We start from the raw sequence: 21,738 nt of genomic DNA, 5'->3' as shown, positions 1-21,738 counted from the left end.
GGTTCTTCTTTTGGATGTACACTTGCAGTTGTGTATCTTCTGATGTATGTTGTGCCCTAACCTGGAGTTATTTTCCTGGATCTTGCAGTGTCCAGCAGGGTATGGCAAGTTCAGACCAATATTTGCAGCAACAACTTGAGGCAGCCAAGCAGATGGTTTCTGATTTAGAAGTTCAGCTTCAATCATCTCAACAAGAATTGACAAGAAGGAAGAAATAACATCTTCTGGTATGGTACCACTTTTAAATAAAACAAACGAAGCTTGATCACATCCTCATGTTCAGCTTTTTATCCATTGTAAGATGATCAGATAATTGAGCGAGCTATCCCACCTCTACCATGTTGTATTCTCATAATTGTTCATGAACTTTCCAACCTTGTCCTTTGTGACGTTTCTTTTCTGTTAACCACACGAAGTGATGCAAGAACTCGACTGGAGGATAACGAAGTGAGGACCAAAGAGGACAAAACCCCCATGAAACTGGACATGGTGAGATATTACTTGAGGAGGCATCACTTCGGCACACTTCGTTTTCCTTTTTATTCAATCATGCTGCCTGGCAGATGGAGCTTCTTATGAATTGTCTCCACTCTTATAGGTCATGGACTCGAACCGTCAGGTCACCCCTCACTGCTTATGGTCACCACTCGCAGCTTCGGAGCACCACTCGCCACTTCTGGTCACCATTACAGCTTCTGATTTCTCTGGTGCAGACATCAGGTCAAAAGCACATGTAAGTAAAGAAAAAAGAAAGTAATGCTCATGTTAACAGATTACGAAGGGAATCCACTTCAGGGATTAGAACCGGAGCATCGATACGTTATGATCCTCGTACACAAATACTGTACGCCTGATGATGAACATCTAAAAGTGAAGTAACTATGCCACGTGGTTTCCCTTAATCCCTGACCGCATCCGTGCAACAATATAATTTAATGGTCCAGTTGTAAAAGCCACGGCCCATTCAATCTTCCCGGTTCAAATTCAGCGGATGGGTCAAAATGACCGCTACCGCCAGGTATGTTCAAAGCCACAAGTAACTTCCTGGGCCTGTTTGCCACGTTACAATGCTCGAAGGGACCGTGGAATTTACCCGAGGAAGCACCGAAACTAATTGCCGGCTTTCTCAATGCAGATTTGTTGCACATTCTCCCCCGTCTTGAATGCAAGGCTCTTGTGTATGTGTGTTGAAATGAGAACAGATGAAAATAACATAAAAACACAGAGGTTATAATTGGGGGTTTCCACAACATTAGGGCCGGGAAAACAAACATCTGTCTCCATGTTATAGCGATGCATATCTAACCTCACAATTAATAACATGATGCTTATTCTAAACAAATGTTAAGGAGATAAGTGAACTAAACCAAGCAGTTTTATTAACCCTAAAGCATCATTCCCACAACATGGTGTTGGGGTTGTTGTGTTTTGGACAACATATTCTTGTGCAGTTTCATAACAACGAGGACAAGTTTGTGGAATTGTAATTAAACCTTGAGTGGGAATAAATCGCTGGAGAAATGTTTTTGTTTCATGAAGAGTTTTATGCAAATTCTTCTCTGAAACTCGACATATGATTTTGATGAAAACACGATGAATTACGTGCTGTTTGAACATCAGTTGCAGACTCCATGTACGACAATTAATGACGTACAATTGAATGTACCCGCCATGGTGAAGCAGTGTGACTATGTCTATTAATTACGTACTGTTTGAACGTCTGTTGCACCCTGACTTCACACATATAAATCTATTAATTACGTACCATTGGAATGTCCGTTTTGTACCTTTGGACTGCTGAGACCCCTTCGGAGGGCGGAGCGGAAGGGTGGAGGAGCTCCTTGTGAGCCAACGGCCATCCATATCTAGTGCCCAACTGTGTCTGCGGACGTCCTCCTGCAGTTGGGTTACTTTTTTATTAGGAGGTTGGTGGCAGGATTTGCACTCCGGCCACCGTAAAACCCTTCATTCCGCAAAACACAAAAACGCAAAAAAATCTGAAAACCCACTCCGTGAGAGTACCTCCTGCGCAGCTTCCCTTCGCACAGGGCAGCTCACCGGATGACGGGATTGGGGCAAAGCCTTCGGGACCCCCAATCTTTGTGATAGGAGGGAAACCACGGGGTAACATCCCTGGGTCAGATTGCGGGAGAGTGTGTCGGAGTGGTGCTGAGGTGTCGTCCACCAGACGGCGGTCTCCTTGGCTTAACCTGAGGCGATCCCTTCGGGTGGGTGCCTGGAATGTCCTATTCCTAAGAGAGGATGATCACCTGTCTCTGTTATCATCTGAGCTCAAGCGTTTGGACATCGGGATTGCAGCTCTCTCTGAGGTTCGGAGACCGGATTGCGGCAAGATAATGGTGGGTGGTTACAGCTACTATTGGACTGGTCGCTCTGATGGTTACCAGACTCAAGGAGTTGCTGTAGCTGTGTCTAATAAGCTGACCCCAATGATAATTGAGGTAACACCGGTCAACGAGCATATTATGAGATGAAGGATTCGTCACTCCTTCGGTGTCATTTCCCTGGTCTTTGTTTATGCTCCGACTGAGGCGAGTGATCTCACCGTGAAGGATGCATTCTACACCACGCTCGAGTCTGTGGTTGATCAGTGCCTCAGACGAGATACACTTCTCGTCTTGGGGGATTTCAATGCATCGACTGGAACTGATAGGGATGGTTATGAGATGTGTGTTGGTCCCCATGGGTCAGGAACTATGAACCAGAATAGCACTAAGTTCCTTGACTTTGCAAGAAGTCATGGACTTCGGGTGGCTGGTTCATGGTTTCAGCGCCCACAAGCTCATCTCTGGACTTGGTATTCCAACGCTGGCAGTGCGGCAAAGGAGATTAACCATGTCCTCATTGACGGTCGCTGGAGGATGATCCAGAACTGCAGGGTCTACCGGAATGCTCAGTTCCTCAATACTGACCACAGGCTTGTTGTAGCAACTCTAAAGCTGCACCTTAAATCCTGGAGAATGGTACCATCCCAGCCTAGGCTGGATATTGGCAAGCTCAGGGATGAGAGAGTTGCTGAGGAGTTTGCGAACATGCTGAGTGGACACTTGGGGGTCTTGGTGCTTTGGTGTGTCCTGAAGAGTTGTGGAGCGCCTTCAAGACCACCTTCCTTGATGTTGCCGGTGGATGTCTTGGAGCTCACCGCAGGGCAAAGAAGAATTTTGTCTCTCAAGGGACACTGGATACCATTGACCAGAGTCGCAGGGCCAGGCTGAATGGCAGAGCTGAGCTGTTCAGGGAGCTGAGGCGTAAAACTGTACGTGCACTGAGGGTGGACAAGGAGGCCTATGTGCGAGGAATCAGTGAGGGGGTAGAGCATCACCTGTGGACAGGTAATTCTCATCCCACTTACAGGGGAATTCGCGCATTGCGTTCATCCAAGCCCATCCCTCGGAGCACTGCAGTTTGAGCAGAGCGTGGTAGGCTCTTGACAGAGGAGTCTGAAGTGAAGGCCCACTGGGCCGGTTACTTTGAGCGGTTGTTCCGGGCTGATCCCCCAGCTGTCGAGTTGGACGTCAAGGGTGTTACAATCCCTGTTGCTGACCCTCAAATCAACTGTGGTCCATCTTCGCTTGTGGAAACACGGGCTGCGGTGAACCGGTTGAAACGGGGCAAAGCTCCAGGGATCTGTGGCATCCATGCTGAACTTCTCAAGGCTGGTGGAAATGCTGCACTCGTGTCGTTGCATGCAGTTTTGTGCTCTGCCTGGAACACAGGCATCATCCCAACTGATTGGAAGAGGGGCCTTGTTGTTCCTCTCTGGAAAGGGAAGGGTGATCGCCAAGACTGCAACAACTACCTAGGGGTGACGCTGCTCTCAGTGCCGGGCAAGGTCTTTGATCGGATACTTCTTGATAGGGTTCGCCACCATCTGCTTAAGCACCAGCGTCCAGAGCAGTCAGGCTTTACACCAAAGAGGTCAACGATTGACCGTATCCTTGCTCTTTGTGTCCTCACCGAACGCAGATGAGAGTTTCGGCAGGGGCTGCTTGCAGCCTATGTTGATCTCTGTAAAGCGTTCGATTCAGTGAATCAGGATGTCCTCTGGAGGATTCTTGGTCTTCGTGGGGTGCCACCAAAGCTGATCGATCTGATGTCTGAACTCTACTCTGGTACTGAGAGTGCTGTGAAGTGTGGTGGTACCATCTCTGACTTATGTCCAGTTGTTACTGGAGTTCGTCAGGCGTGTGTACTGGCCCCCACACTTTTCAGCACTTGTTTGGACTGGATTTTAGGGAGGATGTCAGAGAGATCAAGCTGCTGTGCATTGTTTGGGAATGTCAAGATCTCGGACCTTGATTTTGCAGAGGATGCAGTCATCTTTGCGGAGACTTTAGGTATCCTTTTGGGGGCCCTCGAGGTGCTGAATCTGGAGTCGGAGCCGCTGGGATTACGGGTTTCTTGGGTCAAAGCTAAGCTCCAGGCTTTCGGTGACATCTTGGATGCTGCTATCCTGTCTGTGTCTGTTTGTGGTGAGGATGTTGAGGTCGTGGAGAGATTCACTTACGTTGGCAGTGATATTCATGTCTCTGCTGGCTGTGAGTCAGAGGTCAATAGACGTCTGGGTCGGGCCTGGGGAGTCATGGATTCACTGGATCATGGGGTGTGGCGCTGCCAGTACCTGTGCGGGAGGAAGAAAGTCCGAGTCTTCAGGTCCTTGGTACTTCCAGTCTTGCTCTATGGATGCGCGACTTGGACTCTGACCAAGCATCTGAGACGGAGACTTAATTCCTTTGGCACCGGGTCTCTTCGGAAAATCCTTGGCTATTGCTGGTCGGATTTTGTGTCCGAGCAGTTGCTGAGAGAGACTCGGATGAGATTTGTTCCCTGCATAGTCCGTGAGCGTCAGTTGCGGCTGTATGGACATGTGGCTCATTTTCCTGACGCTGATCCAGCTCAACCGATTCTCTCAGCGGGGGAGTCTCGTGAGTGGAGGAGGCCAGTGGGCCGACCACGTGCCTCGTGGTTGCAGCAGGTTGACCATCATCTCAAGGAGATGGGGATGGGCCTGGCATATGCTCGGGGGATGGCCAGACGGAGGCCCCTGGAGTACCGGCGGAAAGTGGACGCAGCGACGTGCTGTTCTGGCATGTGCTCCCATACCTGACCTGACCTGACCTGACCCCTTTGACTGTTTGAAGACCCAAAATACCCCAAGGACCCTGAGGACACAAAAGTCACCGAGGACCCAAAATACCCTGATAACCCACAAGACCCCGAAGACCATTTTGACTGTCAAAAAAGGTAAAAGGCGTAAAACGGGTCGAAAGGAGTTTTAAGACCCTTTCAACCCCTTTCACCTTTACGAAACTTTTGACTCCTTGAGATCCCTTCATCCTTTCGACCTTTTACACCCTTTAGACCCCCGAGCACCAAAAGACCTTTACACCCCTTAAGTCCCTTTAAACCCCTTCGACCTGACCACCATTTTGAACCCATGCAGCCTTCAGAAAGATGAGACAGCTGAGACCCTTGACCATTTTGAGGTATAGACCAATTGGACCTTCTTATATTTCAAATTACAAATAAATATAATGTTACCAATATTACAAATATATTTGTACAAAAGAAATGTTTGTATTATGATTGGTGTTTATCTTGACAACACAGCAAAAGTTTAACATAAATCTCTGTAAGGATGTTTGGTGAAGCGAGCACAGCCAGCCGATCCACATGAATACTGCATAAAAAACTAAAAACATCGTGCAGCCGTGAAGCTGTCTGATTTTATGTCTCCTATTAATTACGTGCTGTTTGAATGTCATTTGTACCCTGACTTCACACATGTCCATTAATTACACACGATTGGAATGTACCTTTCGATCCTTTAGATTACTGAGAACCCTTTGACCGTTGAAGACCCTGATTGAAGACCCAGAAGACACGGAGGATTTCAAAGACCCAAAAGACCTTGAAGGACTCAAACGACCCTGTGGAAGATTTATCTTAAAATATTTCGTTCTTGTCAACACAACTCTCAGTGTGCATATACAACTCAGATTTTAAAATATATACTTGATAATGGATCAGCGCATACTGATGGTAGTTTTATAATGGATAGATATAGTGTTGCTGAGGCCATCCTGAGTGATGGTAGTTTTATAGAGAGGCCGTCCGATGAAAACATGGGATGTGTTGCTGAGAGATGATCATTGAGTTTCAGGCCGAACAAGAGGGCGAGGGATCATGCAACCTGGAAAGCAGCCATTAGGTGAACCACGGCTGACACATGCAAGCATGGAAAAGTACGTGGAACGATGATGATGATGGTGTGCTACTTTACTGCATAACAAATATAATCTTTTATTCCATTCCACTTGTTTGGCAAGTTAAATGAAATAAAACCCTGTCTGAAGACAGCTGCCTTTCCTCAGTGCCAGTGACGCATGAGAATGCTTTATTTTTATTAATCTTCTTCTTCTTCCTCTTTCGGCTTGCTCCCGTTAGGGGTCGCCACAGCGGACCAACTGTCTCCATTTCGCTCTATCCTCCACATCTTCCATTGACACTCCAACCACCCGCATGTCCGCCCTCACCGCATCCATGAACCTCTTCTTTGGCCTTCCTCTTCTCCTCCTGCCTGGCGGCTCCATCTTCAACATCCTTCTCCCGATATACTCTGTTTCCCTCCTGTGCACATGTCCAAACCATCTCAATCTCGCCTCTCTCACTTTGTCTCCAAACCGTCCTTCCAGCGCTGTCCCTCTAATACACTCATTTCTTATCCTATCCATCCTCGTCACTCCCAACGAGAATCGCAGCATCTTTAACTCTGCCACCTCCAGCTCTGCTTCCTGTCTTTTTGTTAGTGCCACCGCCTCCAAACCATACAACATAGCTGGTCTCACTACCGTCTTGTATACTTTCCCCTTCACTCTTGCAGCTACCCTTCTGTCACAAATCACTCCTGCAACTCTTCTCCACCCACTCCATCCTGCCTGCACTCTCTTTTTCACTTCTCTCCCACACTCTCCGTTACTTTGGAGCTTTATTTATTTTTATTAATGAATTCATATAATATGCTGAATAACATTTTGCAAGGGTGTAAAACTTTAGGGATCACATGATATCGCACAACATCAAGGTTTCTGGAACACATGGCATTATTTTGATGGAATGAAGCATGCATTATGGAAGAGTCGTGGAGATGGAGGGCTGTGAAGCACTGAAAATGCCTGATAAAGGTTGAAAGTTCCCGAGGACAAACCCAAGGAATTTGTTTCAAGATGCTGAAACATAATCTTGTTTAACTGACTGGATAACACATCTGTTGTTTTCCCGAAGGCAATGCCACGTCCTTGGAAAAGTTCTGTTTGTCTCATCAGAATGTGTCCACCTGGTGTTGGTCAACTCGCTTGCACATGAGCCGGCCACCTCCCTATTTACTCTTCCCTCGATAAGAAACTCTGGTTGAAACATCAAGCCAGAGAGATAAAACTTTGCATTGATTGTCTCTCTCCATGCGCACATGTTAACAAATGATTCAACTCTCACTGTGACTGGTGTAACTTGATTGAGGCTTTAAATTTTCCACCACAACCCATTTGACCCAGAAGACTCAAAAGACTCCAGAGGACATAAAAGACCCTGAAGATCCAGATGACCCAAAATACCCAAAAGATCCTGATGACCCAAAAAATCCCAATGACCCCAAGACCTAAAAGACCCCTTTTACCTTTATGATAATTAACACAATCTTTAGCTTTAAGACCAGTTTTTTACACTTCAGAGAGCTTTAAATCCCTTTCACCCTTGAGACCTTTTATACAATTTTGACCCCGAGAACATTTTGACCTTTACACCACTGAAGTCCCTTTGGACCCCTCAGACCTTCAGACAATTCAGACCCCTTACATCCTTCAGACATTAGATCCTTGACCATTCAGAGCTTCAGACCACTTGGACTTGGATCTCTGTCTCTTGTCTCTTTGTTTCTCTCTCTTCTCTCTCTCTCTCTCTGTTTCTTATGCACATCAAATCTTAAAAGTTACAAATGCAACTTTGTGTGGGGATTAGGTCTCACTCGGGGGTCAGGGAGGGGGCTTGATTATCAATGTAAATTTGTACCACATAGCACTTCCTGATGGTCGTGGCAGAGGGTGTTACAATTTCCTTTTTTTACCGGGACAACGCTGAGGTTAAAGCACTCTTCGCACAGGTAAATTTGTTCCCCTTCCCTTCTCCTTCCCCACCCCCTCCCAGAAAAAGAGGAAAGGCCTATCAAGGCTTGTCATCATGTGTGAGACATTTCTTGCAAGAAAAGACATCAGGGCGAACGGGGGAAAATGAGGAGGTGGGATGGGACATGACGGGCAGAGTAGGTGGGGAGTAGGGGTTAAAGTATTCCATGCAGGGTAAATTTGTCTTCCTTTCCTTCTCCTCGCCCAAAATGTTTGGGTGGAAATAGTCTGATTTTTAAAAGTCTGATAATTAATAGTCTAGCTCATATACATAATGGCGGTGGAAATTGTCTGATTTTTAATAGTCTGATAATTAATAGTCTAGCTCATATACATAATGGCGGTGGAAATTGTCTGATTTTTAATAGTCTGATAATTAATAGTCCAGCTCATATACATAATGGCCGTGGAAATAGTCTGATTTTTAATAGTCTGATAATTAATAGTCTAGCTCATATACATAATGGCGGTGGAAATTGTCTGATTTTTAATAGTCTGATAATTAATAGTCTAGCTCATATACATAATGGCGGTGGAAATTGTCTGATTTTTAATAGTCTGATAATTAATAGTCTAGCTCATATACATAATGGCGGTGGAAATTGTCTGATTTTTAATAGTCTGATAATTAATAGTCCAGCTCATATACATAATGGCCGTGGAAATAGTCTGATTTTTAATAGTCTGATAATATAATTTATAGTCCAACTCATATACATAATGGCCGTGGAAATAGTCTGATTTTTAAAAAAGATTATCTGACTTATTTTCTCAAAATGTTTTTTTGTGCTGCTGGGTCAAGGATCTCATCCTCTTAAAAATGTATTTTCTAAAAATTTCAAGATTGTGTTCGTTTAGCTATTGTGACTTTTTGCAGGAATTTTCCAGGAACACAATATTTCTGTTCTTCCATCACGTGCAAAAATGTCCAAATTATTTTCATTCCTAGTTCAGGAGTATCCAACATAAAACTGGCCGTGTGAAAAGCACGGTCATTTCAAGTTTAGGTCAACCAGAGATGTCAACAAGTCACCCAAACCAAGTCTCAGGTGAGTCTCAAGTCTGAGGGCAAGTCTCAAGTCTTTGAGGGCAAGTCTCAAATCAAGTCTGTGGGCAAGTCTCAAGTCTTTGAGGGGGCGCCTCAAGTCAACTCTTGAAGGGCAAGTCTCAAGTCAAGTCTGTGGTTAAGTCTCGTTGTCTCAAGTCATAATGCTATTGTTATCACAGATAAACATTGGTTTCATGAAAGCCCTTGATGTGCAAAAGGTTTACACGAGTCATGAGCTGGTTGTTGATCTGAGCTTGATGATTTTTTTGGAATGTGTACTCTGTAAAATAAATGACATGTAAAAAATAAAAATGACAGTTTAATTGTTTTAATCCAAACTCGTTGAGCAGACTCGGTGGTGTAATGGTTACATTTGGTGAACAAAATGGTTACAATTGGGAACGAAACTCTAACCAGACTCATCTTTTACATGTGATTAATCTTGTTGATTCGGCTCCGAATATAGAAGGTTGTTGATTCAAATGTTTAAAGCAAATCAGATCAACGTCGAAATCTCCACCATGCTCCTGATAACAGTGACAGGGTTTCCAGAGATCCGATGAGTATTGTATTTGTACGATAATTCAACCTCTTGTACGATGTACAATGAATTATTTCAAATGTTCGATAATACAACCTCTTGTATGATGTACAATGAATTATTACAAATTTTCGATAATACAACCAGTTGTACGATGTACAAAAATCATTTCAAATGGACGATAATACAACCTGTTGTACGATGTACAATGAATCATTACAAATGTTCGAGAAGACAACCACTTGTACGATGTACAATGAATCATTACAAATGTTCGATAGTACAATCTGTTGTACGATGTACAATGAATCATTACAAATGTTCGATAGTACAATCTGTTGTACGATGTACAATGAATCATTACAAATGTTCGAGAAGACAACCACTTGTACGATGTACAATGAATCATTACAAATGTTCGATAGTACAATCTGTTGTACGATGTACAATGAATCATTACAAATGTCTAATTCTCGTCTAATTCTGAATGCTCTGACCACCACAGAAGTATCGCCCCCCCCCCCCTGCTGTTTGCAAACTTATCTTTGGACTGCAAACCGATAGCGATCAAATCGCGACGATATACCACTGCCGATACGAACTTCATCGCTTCTGAGACGAAGCGATCACTGGAAGAAGGTATTATAGAACCGAGCGATTCGCCATGGCGCTCGCAAGTATTGGTGACCACCAATCAGAACTTTAAGAAACGAATGGTTGTCGATTATTCTCAAACGATCAATCGCTACACTCACCTCGTTGCCTACCCATTGCTGCACATGGATGAGATGGTCGAACACGTGGCCAACTACAAAATATTCAGCACCATCGATTTGCGAAGCGCGTATCATCAGATTCCCATTCGAGAGGAAGACAAACCTTACACCGCGATCGAGGCAGGTAGACGACTCTATCAATTCAGGAGAATCCCATTCGGTGTCACGAATGGAGTCGCTTGTTTTCAACGAGTCATGGATAATATCATCTCAGACGAAAACCTTAAAGACACTTTTGTTTACGTGGATAATGTGACGGTGTGCGGAAAGAATCGGGAGGAACATGATGCAAATCTGGACAGATTCTTGAACATTGCAAGAAAATGTAATCTGGCACTCAACTATGACAAATGTGTATTCTCGGCAAAGTCAATCGATCTACTCGGATACACGATAGCCGACGGCGCGATCAAGCCCGATCCTGAACGTTTGCGCCCGCTCCGCGAACTTCCCCCTCCTCATGACCTGCAGTCATTGCGTCGGGTGATTGGGATGTTCGCGTACTACGCTAAATGGATTCTGCAATATTCTGAGAAAATTCATCCTCTAGTACATTGCAAGAACTTCCCGCTAGACACTGCTGTTTTAAATGCTTTCAACAACCTCAAAGACGACATCAGCAACTCCGTGGTATTGTCAATCAATAGCACGGTACCAATCATGGTGGAAACGGACGCTTCCGATCACGCGATCGCCGCGACGCTCAATCAGTCCGGCCGCCCCGTCGCGTTCTTCTCGAGAACTCCATCTGGAAGCGAGCAGAGACATTCAGCGAGAGAGAAGGAAGCGTACGCTATTGTCGAAGCCCTACGTAAATGGAGACATTATTTACTGGGCAAGCACTTCACGCTCGTCACGGACCAGCGATCCGTTGCTTTTATGTTTGATGGGAAAAATAACGGAAAAATTAAAAATGACAAAATAATGAGATGGCGCATAGATCTATCTTGTTATAGTTATGACATTGTTTATCGGCCTGGGAGGGACAACCCTGCTGCGGACACCTTTTCACGGGTCCACTGTTCGGCGACATCAGTTCGAGCTTTACAAGACCTTCATGTCTCTCTATGCCACCCAGGGGTAACCAGAATGGCACACTTTGTGCGTCGACAAAACCTTCCATTTTCTATCGAAGATATTAAACAAATGAGTGCTTATTGCCCTGTTTGTGCTGAACTAAAACCCACATTCTATGGCGCCACTCCTGGCAGGTTGATCAAGGCTACTTCACCCTTCGAGAGACTAAATATCGACTTCAAAGGGCCCCTGCCGACTGAAACGAATAACAGATACATCCGCACTGTTGTTCACGAATACTCAAGGTTCCCGTTTGCATTCCCGTGTTTGGATATGACCTCGGGCACTGTCGTGAAATGTCTCTCTGAACGCTTTGCCATGTTTGGGAAACCATTGTACATACATTCTGACAGAGGTCCGTGTTCCATGTTGGATGAACTCAAACAGTTCCTACATGAACACGGCATTGCGGCTAGTTGAACGAGGAGTTACAACCCACAAGGTAATGGACAGGTGGAACGGTATAACGGAGTTATTTGGAAAGCCGTAACCCTGGCACTGAAATCGAGAGGACTGGGGATTGATCAGTGGGAGATTATCCTCCCGATGCCCTGAATTCCATACGCTCTTTGCTCTGTACGTCCATCGATACTACTCCGCATGAACGAATGTTTACTCACCAACGACGATACACCGGCGGTCAATCGGTGCCCAACTGGCTAACTTATCCTGGTACTGTGTTCATGAAGCGCCCGGTACGACAAAGCAAGTATGAACCAATGGTGGAGAAGGTCGAACTCATCGATACTAATCCTGAGTATGCTCATGTTAGACTTCGTGATGGCAGGGAGACCACTGTGTCGGTTCGCCATCTGGCTCCCGCTGGTGCTTCTCCCTCGGGTGCTTCTCCATTCTGGTACTTCTCCACCCGAGAAGGGTAATGTCGGGCTTGATGCAGACAAAGCTACAACATATTACCCGAGAGCGAACGTGGAGTCATCCCCGACACCAACCGAGGCTTCTCAAGGGGTTCAGAAATCTCCCTCGAGTGAAACCACCATTTACTCTCGGAGAGGGCGACCGATAAAAGCTCCTCGACGACTCGATCTGTAAAAAGGAGGATTATCGGTATCCCTTGATAACTTGCCTACCACATTATTATGCCCATAATAATTCTCACTGCTTGAAATGTATGTCTCTACAGCTTGAAAGAAATCATGATGTATTAGCTGAACATCGAGTTACATTTTAAAGATGGGGAGAATGTGGTGAAATTAAAGGAGAAGACAAAGCCGCACTTCGTGACTTGTGACTTGCTTGTGGAGCGAAAGTGGAAAACTGCTCTGACTAAAGCATGGTCCCACGGTTCTTGTCGCTGACTGGAGTAGTCCACTGAGGCTTAAACGGTGAGAGTTGAGAGTGTACCTAGCTCTGAGTGTTTGCTGGTTAATAATTATTATACTTCGCTGTAATCGATTGTTGATGTGCCTTTTTGTTTGTGTGTGTAGAGATGGCTTCAATCAAGCAAATTAAAGCCTAATTCAAACCGAAGGCCTTTCTCTCTCATTCATTTCACAGAGTGATGAAAGTTATCACCGAACATCACATTTATCTCCTCTTTCCGAAAGTATAATAATTTTTCCCCTTTAATATTTGATACAAGGATGTTTTGATCGGTTTATTCTCGGGCGGTGTATAATAATGCATAACATGGTTCCATGTTTATGTTTTTTTTTTAAAGGCTGTTTGTGTCGCTGAAGTGTTGCGGTTTCTGGAATGATGCTACAAATCTGACGTTGCAAGTGGAATTGTCGCTGTGCATTGTGGGTTAATGCTGGTTAAAAATATTAATAAATTCTCCTGCTTCGTGGGATTTGTACAATAATTTTTTTTCTGAAAATACTATAATCTTGAGATTCCAACACGATCTTTCTACTTTTAAAATCTGGCAACAAGGTGAAATGTGCAAGTGTGGAGAGTCGCAGCAAGCGACACAGTAACGCTCGGTCTGAACGGTGTATTGGTAAGAACTTTCACTCAAAGTTTAAACCATTGTGTGTGTGTGTGTGTGTGTGTGTGTGTGTGTGTGTGTGTGTGTGTGTGTGTGTGTGTGTGTGTGTGTTTGTTTTAATTCCGTAATGAGTCATAAAACTCGTCACATTAAAAATAAAAAAACATCAACACGGAAGAAGCTAAATGGGAACGAACGATGAACCGAGCGGTAGAAATAATTCCACACATGTGCCGTGGCGTCGAGCATTCATGCCGACTGAATGAAAGGACGAAGAATCCATTTAAAGGAAGTGTGGTGAATTGAAGGTCGTGACGTGTGATCACATGTCGCACGGCTCGAGCACGGAATAGATAAAGCCAAGATTCCGCGCGGACGGGATGATTGTCCCAGGGGCATTGTCATTTACGGCGGCGGTCTACTTGGTGCTCGTTGAATGGTGAGAATTGAGAGTATATCGGACTCCGGGCTTATACTGATTTATTTTGCGGTGATTAGTTGCACGTGTATACCTTACTGCTTATGTACTCCTTGCTGCACCTGTATTCCCTGATGTGCCCGTAGAAGCGGCTTCAATCAAATGGAATAAAGCCTACACTCTGAAGGTTCTTCTCTCGCTTTCATTTCAATTTATTCCATTTGGTTTTCTCGGCTCTCTCAACCAACGATGGACAAGATCTACAAACCAGAGAGGTTCGACGCAGACCCAAACGCGACTGACTCAGAAATGAAATGGTCGCATTGGTTCCGTTCCTTCTCACACTATCTGACCATCATCGAAGAGGGAGCCGACAAATTGGCCGCCCTAGTGAATCATGTCTCGCCCAGCGTATACAGGCTCTTCTCGGAGTGTGACACCTACGAAGCAGCGATCGACGTGCTGCAGGTGCTCTACGTGAAGCGCAAGAATGAGGTGTACATACGACATCTTCTCAACACACGCAAGCAAGCAGCCGGGGAGACAATCGATCAGTTCCTGCAAGCTCTGAAACAGCTGGGAAAAGACGGCAACTTCCGGGCCGTATCCGCCGAGGAACACCGAAATGAAGCGACCCGAGAGGCGTTCATCCAAGGGCTCAGGTCAGCCCACATATGGCAGCGCTTACTGGAGAAAGCGCAACCCACTCTTGAAAAGGTAGTCGACCAGGCTCGAGCGATGGATACGGCTCAGCAGCAATCTGAGTCATTTGGGACACCGATGCTGCTAATGAACGCCGCTACGGTGGAAACTCAAGGAACCCCACAGGGCACCCCTGACACAGAGGATGGAGAAAAACCCAAGGAGTCGGATACCCAGACCTCGACAAACTCCTCAGCAACTACTTCAGTTGGAAAATGCTTCTTTTGTGGGTACAAAAGACACCCCCGCTGTTATGATGATATGCTAGGTGGTCATATTTTGGACCATTAGCTGTGTGTTAATCAGCTGTTGGGATTCTAACCTTGCTTGTGATTGTGTATTATTCAAACCTTGCTTTAAAATGTTGCTTTAAATGTTCCAGGCTACCAATGTTCCATAGCACCCACTGTTTTTGGACAGCACCCAACTGTTTCTGTTTCTTGGAAACTAAGTTCTTATCACCCTTCCTGTTGCTCTGTGGTGGTGTGCCCTTAGTGCGACCTTGGAGAGAACTGTGGAACTGTTCCTTCAGTGTATGCTGCCCACACATTCCTATTCTCAGTGATCACTAGAGTTTTGCCTTTGTTATCAGCAGGTACTAGTGAAGGAGTGTAGGAAGCTTGGAAAGTTGTTAGTTTGCAAGACTTGCATATCTGAGAGTTGTGTAGGCGGCTTGGAAACTGTTGGGTTGCATATCTGAGAATTGACCGATTCAACTTCCCCTAGGGCCCCTAGGGAGGGGGGAAAGAAGCCCACTGCCACATTTATTTCTTTATTTCTTTATCCCTTAGCATACACTTTTAGTCCACACCCAGTTGCTTTTGTGTGATTATATATGTGATGGTTTTGGAGCATATTCTCAATGTGATTCGGGGGAGCCTGACTGAAGGGTCACTGAGTCACATTCAGCATGCGTGTGGTCTTCGGAAATAAAACGTGTAATTCGAGGATCCTCATCTGACTCTGTCATCTTACTCGGCCGAGTGGAGAGTCATAACAATTGGCGACGAGGATGGGATTCGACTGATGCTGGCGGTGTGGACGGTGGGACTCCACTTGGTGTACAGCGATCGCAAGGGATCAGCTAAAAGGTACGTGACGATCGCACGTAGGGCACCTAAAATAGGGAGCCCCAGTTAGGCGAGCGCTGTACACTTGGTGGGTTGCGCCCTGCCGGACGCAACTCCAGGATCTGCTCGAATCAAGAACTGTAACGGTAAACACATATGAGGTGATTCGAATGCGGTTTGTCTGAAGAGCACAAAGGGGGAGGGCTGTCAGGCAGTGTTTGTAGAACCGGTAAGGGTCGAGGATAAAGGTATCCGTGTGAAATAAGGAGGAAACAGGTTGGAATCCTGTACCATAGAGAGGGAAGGTTAGAGGCCTTCATTGGGTTTGAGGCTATTAGGCGGCGGGTCGAAAGGGATCTCGGTCCCGGTGTAAAAGGAGAAACGATTTACAGCTATTAGTCGGCTGATTGAAAGGGATTTCGGTCCCGGTGTAAAAGGAGAAACGATTTACAGCTATTAGGTGGTTGATAAGATAAGAACAAAAGAATGGGGAATAAATCTTCAAAGAACGAGAAGATACCAAAAGGAACAACATTGAAAGTTATCAGTGACAAATATGGAATCGATAACGTAAAGGGAATACAGGACTGGGTGAAGTGGACCGCGGGAAGAAAAGATCCCTTTCCGCTGACTGGATCCTTAGATCCAAAGATATTAAACACAGTGAGTAATGCGCTGATAGAGGGCAAAGCAGGAGGCCCGAAACAAAGTTGACCACACTGGAAAGCATTGGCCGCGTGGCTAATGGAGTCGCAAGTCGAGACAGAGCATAGGCGACTCGGACTAGAAGGGACTGTGAACCAACGGAAAATACAAGACGAGGAACGACAAGGGAGACTAAAACAGGCGCTAGACCAGCTAATGGAAGTTAAGACACAGGGAGAGGACAAACAGAAGGAACTAGACCAAGTGTTAGCGCAGCTGACGGAGGTCAAGATACAGAGTGAGGAGAGACAGGAGAAGTTGAAGCAGGCGTTAGCACAGATAGCAGAAATCAACGACGACGTGAACCGAAAGACGACAACCCGACTTGGGACAACAAAAGGAATTTACCCCGTCTTAGAAGGGGACAGAGTAAAAGGAGGGACCGACATTCACCAGTTCCCCATGATGCAAGCAGCAGGGGGAGATTGGGTTTGGAGATCATGGACCCCACAAGACATTAGGGGAGTAAAAGCTAGCATGGAAGAATGTATAAAGAAAAACCCAAGAAGGGCAATTCAGATATTACACGACCAGATAAAAATGCAGGGGGCAACCAGGATAGACATAGGGTTTATCTGCACTGCTGTCCTGCCCAGTGCGGTTTGGAGCCGGCGTGCGCCAGCCTGGGGTGTCAAAATGGAAGGAGAAGAAGATACCACCTTAAACCGATATTACCCAGAGGGAGCCGACCGGGATGCACAGGCAGTGTACAGGGGAAGAGTACAAGCCCTGATGGAAGAACTTGCGGCAGAGATGGCCCCAAGGGTAATGGATTGGCAGGCAATACAGGATGTCACACAGAATCCCAAGGAATCACCTGGGGAGTACAAGGCACGACTGTATGAGCAGATCGAACTGCACTCGGGATTTAATAACATCGCACAGACGCCCCTCCATTTCCTGAACACTATGTTTGTAGATGGACTGTGTGATGAGGTAAGGCGAGAGGTGAAGGCGGACATGCCAGGGTGGAAAACGGCTGAAGTAGATGCCGTGTTTGAAAGGGCAAGACAGGCTTGGCAGACACTAAGAGAAGAGGAACGGAGAGGAAAGAAAGATACCAAAGCTCTAGTTGCAAGAAACCTCGAATTGAAAAGCCGTAAATACGAAGAGAGGGAAAGCAGGCCTCGCTGGGAAAATCCAGATTGGGAACCCCGGTATGAAGCCGAATGGGACCAGCGGAGACCTTGGAACTGAGAGAAGGAGCCGCAAAAACAGGGAGAATGCTTTAACTGCGGTCAATCCGGGCACTGGTTTCGGGACTGCCCGGCACCGCCTAAACAACGAAGCTGGGGCTCGCGGCCACCACAACAGCAAGAGAGACCAACGGCGCCCCCTAGAGAATATGAGAGGAGAAGGGAGACAGCAGGAAGAAACTATTGACATGAGGACACCGTGGTGGCTCCGCAAAGGGAAACGCGGAATGTAAGGGAATTGACCACGACCTTAAACGTAGAGGGGAGACAAGTAACATTCCTGGTAGATACAGGGGCCACCCGGTCAACACTAAAGCAAGGAGAGATAAAGAACCTGCCACTCTCAGGCGAGTCAGTGAGTGTGGTGGGGGTTTCGGGACGGAGAGAGGATATCCCGATTTCGGACAAATTACGAATTGAAGTAGGTCCCCTGCGGGGAGAACATGCATTTTTGGTAGCCAAACACACCCCGATGAATTTGTTAGGAAGAGATTTGTTGTGCAGAATGGGATGTACCATAACATGCAAGCAAGACGGAGTTTTTATAGATGCTCCGTTGGCATTGCAAGAGGAAGTAATGACCCTCATGATGACCGAACTCGGACCGGTAGCCTATTGGTTGCGGGTTGTGTCACAAGAGGGGAGAGATAAACTGACTAGGGATTGGGAAAGTGCGAAAAGACTGCGGGACGTAGAGGAATGGTTGCGTGGCAACGACATTGAATTGAAAGAAGTGGAACTGCCTTTACACTGTACGGTCTATTATGACGAAACAGGGCAGGATTTTGATTACTCGGACAGAGTACATGAAGAGTACGCTACCACACGCACTTTAATGACAACCACTTTGTGGATCGGAAAAGAGGGAGCGGCAATGGAGGTGGAGCTAACTAACAAGGAACGTGAGCTAATGAAGCACAGAGAAGGACTTACCCCGCACGTCTCAATGGCGGTCGGTAAAGGTCATAGTGCCGAAGAACTGGGAAGAATGCTGACCAGGTTGAGATGTGCCTCGGAACCACCAGGGAGGGATAGTGAAACCCAGAGCACTTTACAGGCCAGTCGACGGGGGGATGGATGGAAGGTATGCTTACCTGATCAGATTTTGTCATGTATGCTAGAAAGACATGAGATGAACAGCGAAAGGCCACGCCGCCAGGCCAACAGGGAAACGAGAACGGAGGAAAGACTACAGGAAGTACCTGTTGAATTATGGACACGACATCCGAATGACGTTGGCAGAGTGCTAGCCGCAACGCCCGTGTCTATCCAGATAAAGGAGGGGGTACCCCTGCCTCGAGTGGCTCAATACCCGTTGCGCAAAGAGGCAATAGAAGGGATCGCTCCGGTGATAGCATCATTACGCGACCAAGGGGTGATAATACCTACTAAGAGCCAATGTAACACACCAATCCTGCCGGTGGAGAAGCCCGGAGGAAACAAATGGAGGTTCGTACAAGATCTGCGAGCAGTGAATAAGTGTGTGAAAGCGTCCTTTCCCGTGGTGCCACACCCGGTTACGATACTGTCAGGGGTGCCGTCCACTGCGACGCACTTTTCCGTGGTAGACTTGTGCTCGGCGTTCTTTAGCATACCGCTAGCCAAAGAGTCGCAACACTTGTTTGCCTTCAGCTACGACGGACAACAATACACCTGGACTGTACTTCCGCAGGGGTTCTGCGATAGTCCAACGCTCTTCTCGCAGGCTCTGAAGGAGGACCTGGAGGACATAGAGCTCCCGGAAGGATCAGTCATGATACAATATGTGGACGACCTGTTGGTATGCTCGGACAATCAAACGAAATGTGAAACGGACACTGTAGCGCTGTTAACAGCTCTCGCCCGAAAGGGCCACAAAGTCAGCAAAGACAAATTACAGTTTTCGCAGCCAAGGGTGACGTATTTGGGACATATACTGGAACAGGGGCAGAGGAGCCTCGGAGCTGAACGGGTGGAGACAATCCTAGAGCACCCAAAACCCACTACATTGCGACAATTACGGCGGTTCCTCGGGATGACGGGGTACTGCCGGCAGTGGATCCCTGATTATGCAGTTAGGGCGCGATCACTGTACGACATGATAAAGGAGGCAGAGGGGGATAAGATCTCCTGGACGAATGGTGCGAACAAAGACTTTGAAACATTGAAGCAGGCCTTATTAAAAGCACCAGCATTGGGGCTGCCGAACTATGATCTTCCCTTCACCCTATTCGTCCATGAAAGAGGAGGGTTCGCCCAAGCGGTGCTGACGCAAGAACACGGGGGAAAGAATAGGCCGATTGCGTACTACAGTAGTCATTTGGACTCGGTCGCCGCCGCCTATCCTGGGTGCTTACGGGCAGTAGCAGCAACGCAATACGCAGTGACCGCAACAGCAACGCTGGTTTTGGGTTCTCCGCTGACCGTGAAGGTACCGCATGATGTGGCGGCGCTGATACGGCAAAATAAGACACAACATATATCAGCGGCACGAGCAGTTCAACATGATTTGGTGCTGTTGCAGGCAACTAATATAACGATCGAAAGATGTTCGCCACTGAACCCAGCCTCCCTAATGCCAACGGGCGATGAGGGAGAGGCACATGTGTGCGAACGAGTGCTGGTGGAAGAGACAAAGGCTAGGCATGACCTACAGGAAGCCCCGATCGAGAATGCGGAGTTAGAACTGTTCGTGGATGGAGCGGCGAGGAAGAACCGATGGGGAAAAACCATCGCTAGCTTTGCAGTATGCACCGCAAGCGCCACCTTGAGGAAACAATTGTTACCAAAGGGATTTTCAGCCCAACAAGCTGAGCTGGAAGCGTTGATATGCGGGTGTGAGCTGGGTGCGGGTAAGACATTGAACATATACACAGATTCTAGGTATGCCTGGGGCATCTTACATGACTCCGCTGCCATTTGGGCCTTGCGTGGCTTTAAGACGTCCTCAGGGAAGGTTATCCGACACGGGGACCTGATCAAACGACTGATACGAGCAGCACAAGAGCCGCAGCAGATTGCAGTGATTAAATGCAAAGCTCACACAGGAGGGACAGATGAAGTGTCAAAAGGCAATGAAAGAGCAGATTTAGCGGCAAAAGCAGTGCTCGATGAGGAGGAGGCGAACTCACAACCAACGACCGAACTTTACGTGGAGCAAATGGTAGACGGTCCACAAACGCGAGAACAGCTGAAGGACCTGCAGGTCTCCGCAACTATGGAAGAACAGGAATCATGGAGGGTGAAGGAGGGGGCAAAGCAAAACACACATAGAGTATGGGTGGATGAGCGAAATAGACCATTTGTACCCCGGATATTGCTACCGTGGCTCGCTCTCACTGCACATGCGCAGGGCCATATGGGAATAAAAGGAGTGACGGAAATTATTCGTCAAACCTGGAATGCCCCAGGTGTAACAACAGCAGCAACAGAGGTGGTTAGCAATTGTGCGACCTGTGGTAGACATAACAGGAAACATGCTGCCAAGAAACGGGGAGCGCACCCACCCCCGTCTGGACCGTTTCAACACCTTCAGATGGATTTTATAAAAATGCCGGCATACAAACATCACCAATATGTGCTGGTAATCGTGGATATGTTTTCTAAGTGGGTAGAGGCCTTTGCCACGACCAATCAGGAAGCTGATACAGTGGCCAAACTACTTTTACAGGAAGTAATTCCGCGATTTGGGATTCCAACACGACTATCCTCGGACCAAGGAGGGTCTTTCACGGCAAAAGTAATGGAAAAGGTGGCCGAAGGCTTGGGTATCAACCAGAAACTACACTGTCCGTACCACCCTCAGTCAGCAGGGGCGGTAGAAAGAGAGAACCAAACCCTAAAGCAGACGCTTTCCAAACTCTGCGAGGGCCAGTCAATGCCCTGGCCAGACGTGCTGCCGATAGCGCTCATGAAAATGCGGGCAACAAATAATGCCACAAGGGGGCTCTCGCCCCACGAAATAATAACAGGACGTCCTATACAGTTACCGGTCTCGGCTCCGCCAGATATGGGAGATTGGGATTTGGCATGTATGACTGACGGAATGATGAACTATTGCAGAACACTCACTGC

At 46.8% G+C, this 21,738-nt stretch overlaps 2 protein-coding genes across 2 annotated transcripts in view; both read left to right on the top strand.

Annotated features, from left to right (window-relative positions):
* LOC147015215 (uncharacterized) overlaps positions 1-6,378 on the top strand; it is a 48,724-nt gene extending 42,346 nt beyond the window's left edge. Inside the window, exons 16-19 of the mRNA XM_085849774.1 lie at positions 89-227; positions 417-489; positions 599-733; positions 5,853-6,378. Coding sequence (XP_085705900.1) covers positions 89-218 — 130 coding nt within the window. The 3' untranslated portion in view covers positions 219-227; positions 417-489; positions 599-733; positions 5,853-6,378. The remainder of the gene's footprint in view (positions 1-88; positions 228-416; positions 490-598; positions 734-5,852) is intronic.
* A 7,515-nt stretch (positions 6,379-13,893) lies between these two features.
* On the top strand, positions 13,894-15,498 carry LOC147015214 (uncharacterized). Its single transcript, XM_085849773.1, has 2 exons — positions 13,894-14,033; positions 14,159-15,498. The coding sequence occupies exon 2, from the start codon at positions 14,262-14,264 to the stop codon at positions 15,003-15,005; it is 744 nt and encodes a 247-aa protein (XP_085705899.1). The 5' UTR covers positions 13,894-14,033; positions 14,159-14,261; the 3' UTR covers positions 15,006-15,498.
* The last annotated feature ends 6,240 nt before the right edge of the window (positions 15,499-21,738 follow it).

The sequence above is a fragment of the Eptatretus burgeri genome, chromosome 12, assembly GCF_056783735.1.
Source record: "Eptatretus burgeri isolate ZD-2024b chromosome 12, Ebu_testis_v1, whole genome shotgun sequence".
Classification (NCBI taxonomy): Eukaryota; Metazoa; Chordata; class Myxini; order Myxiniformes; family Myxinidae; genus Eptatretus; species Eptatretus burgeri.
Note: the sequence above shows the minus strand (reverse complement) of the source record. Positions and strands in the feature narration are given on the sequence as shown.

Excerpts from the sequence above, each read along its gene's own strand:
- LOC147015214 (XM_085849773.1), top strand. The coding sequence starts at position 14,262 with ATGGACAAGATCTACAAACCAGAGAGGTTCGACGCAGACCCAAACGCG.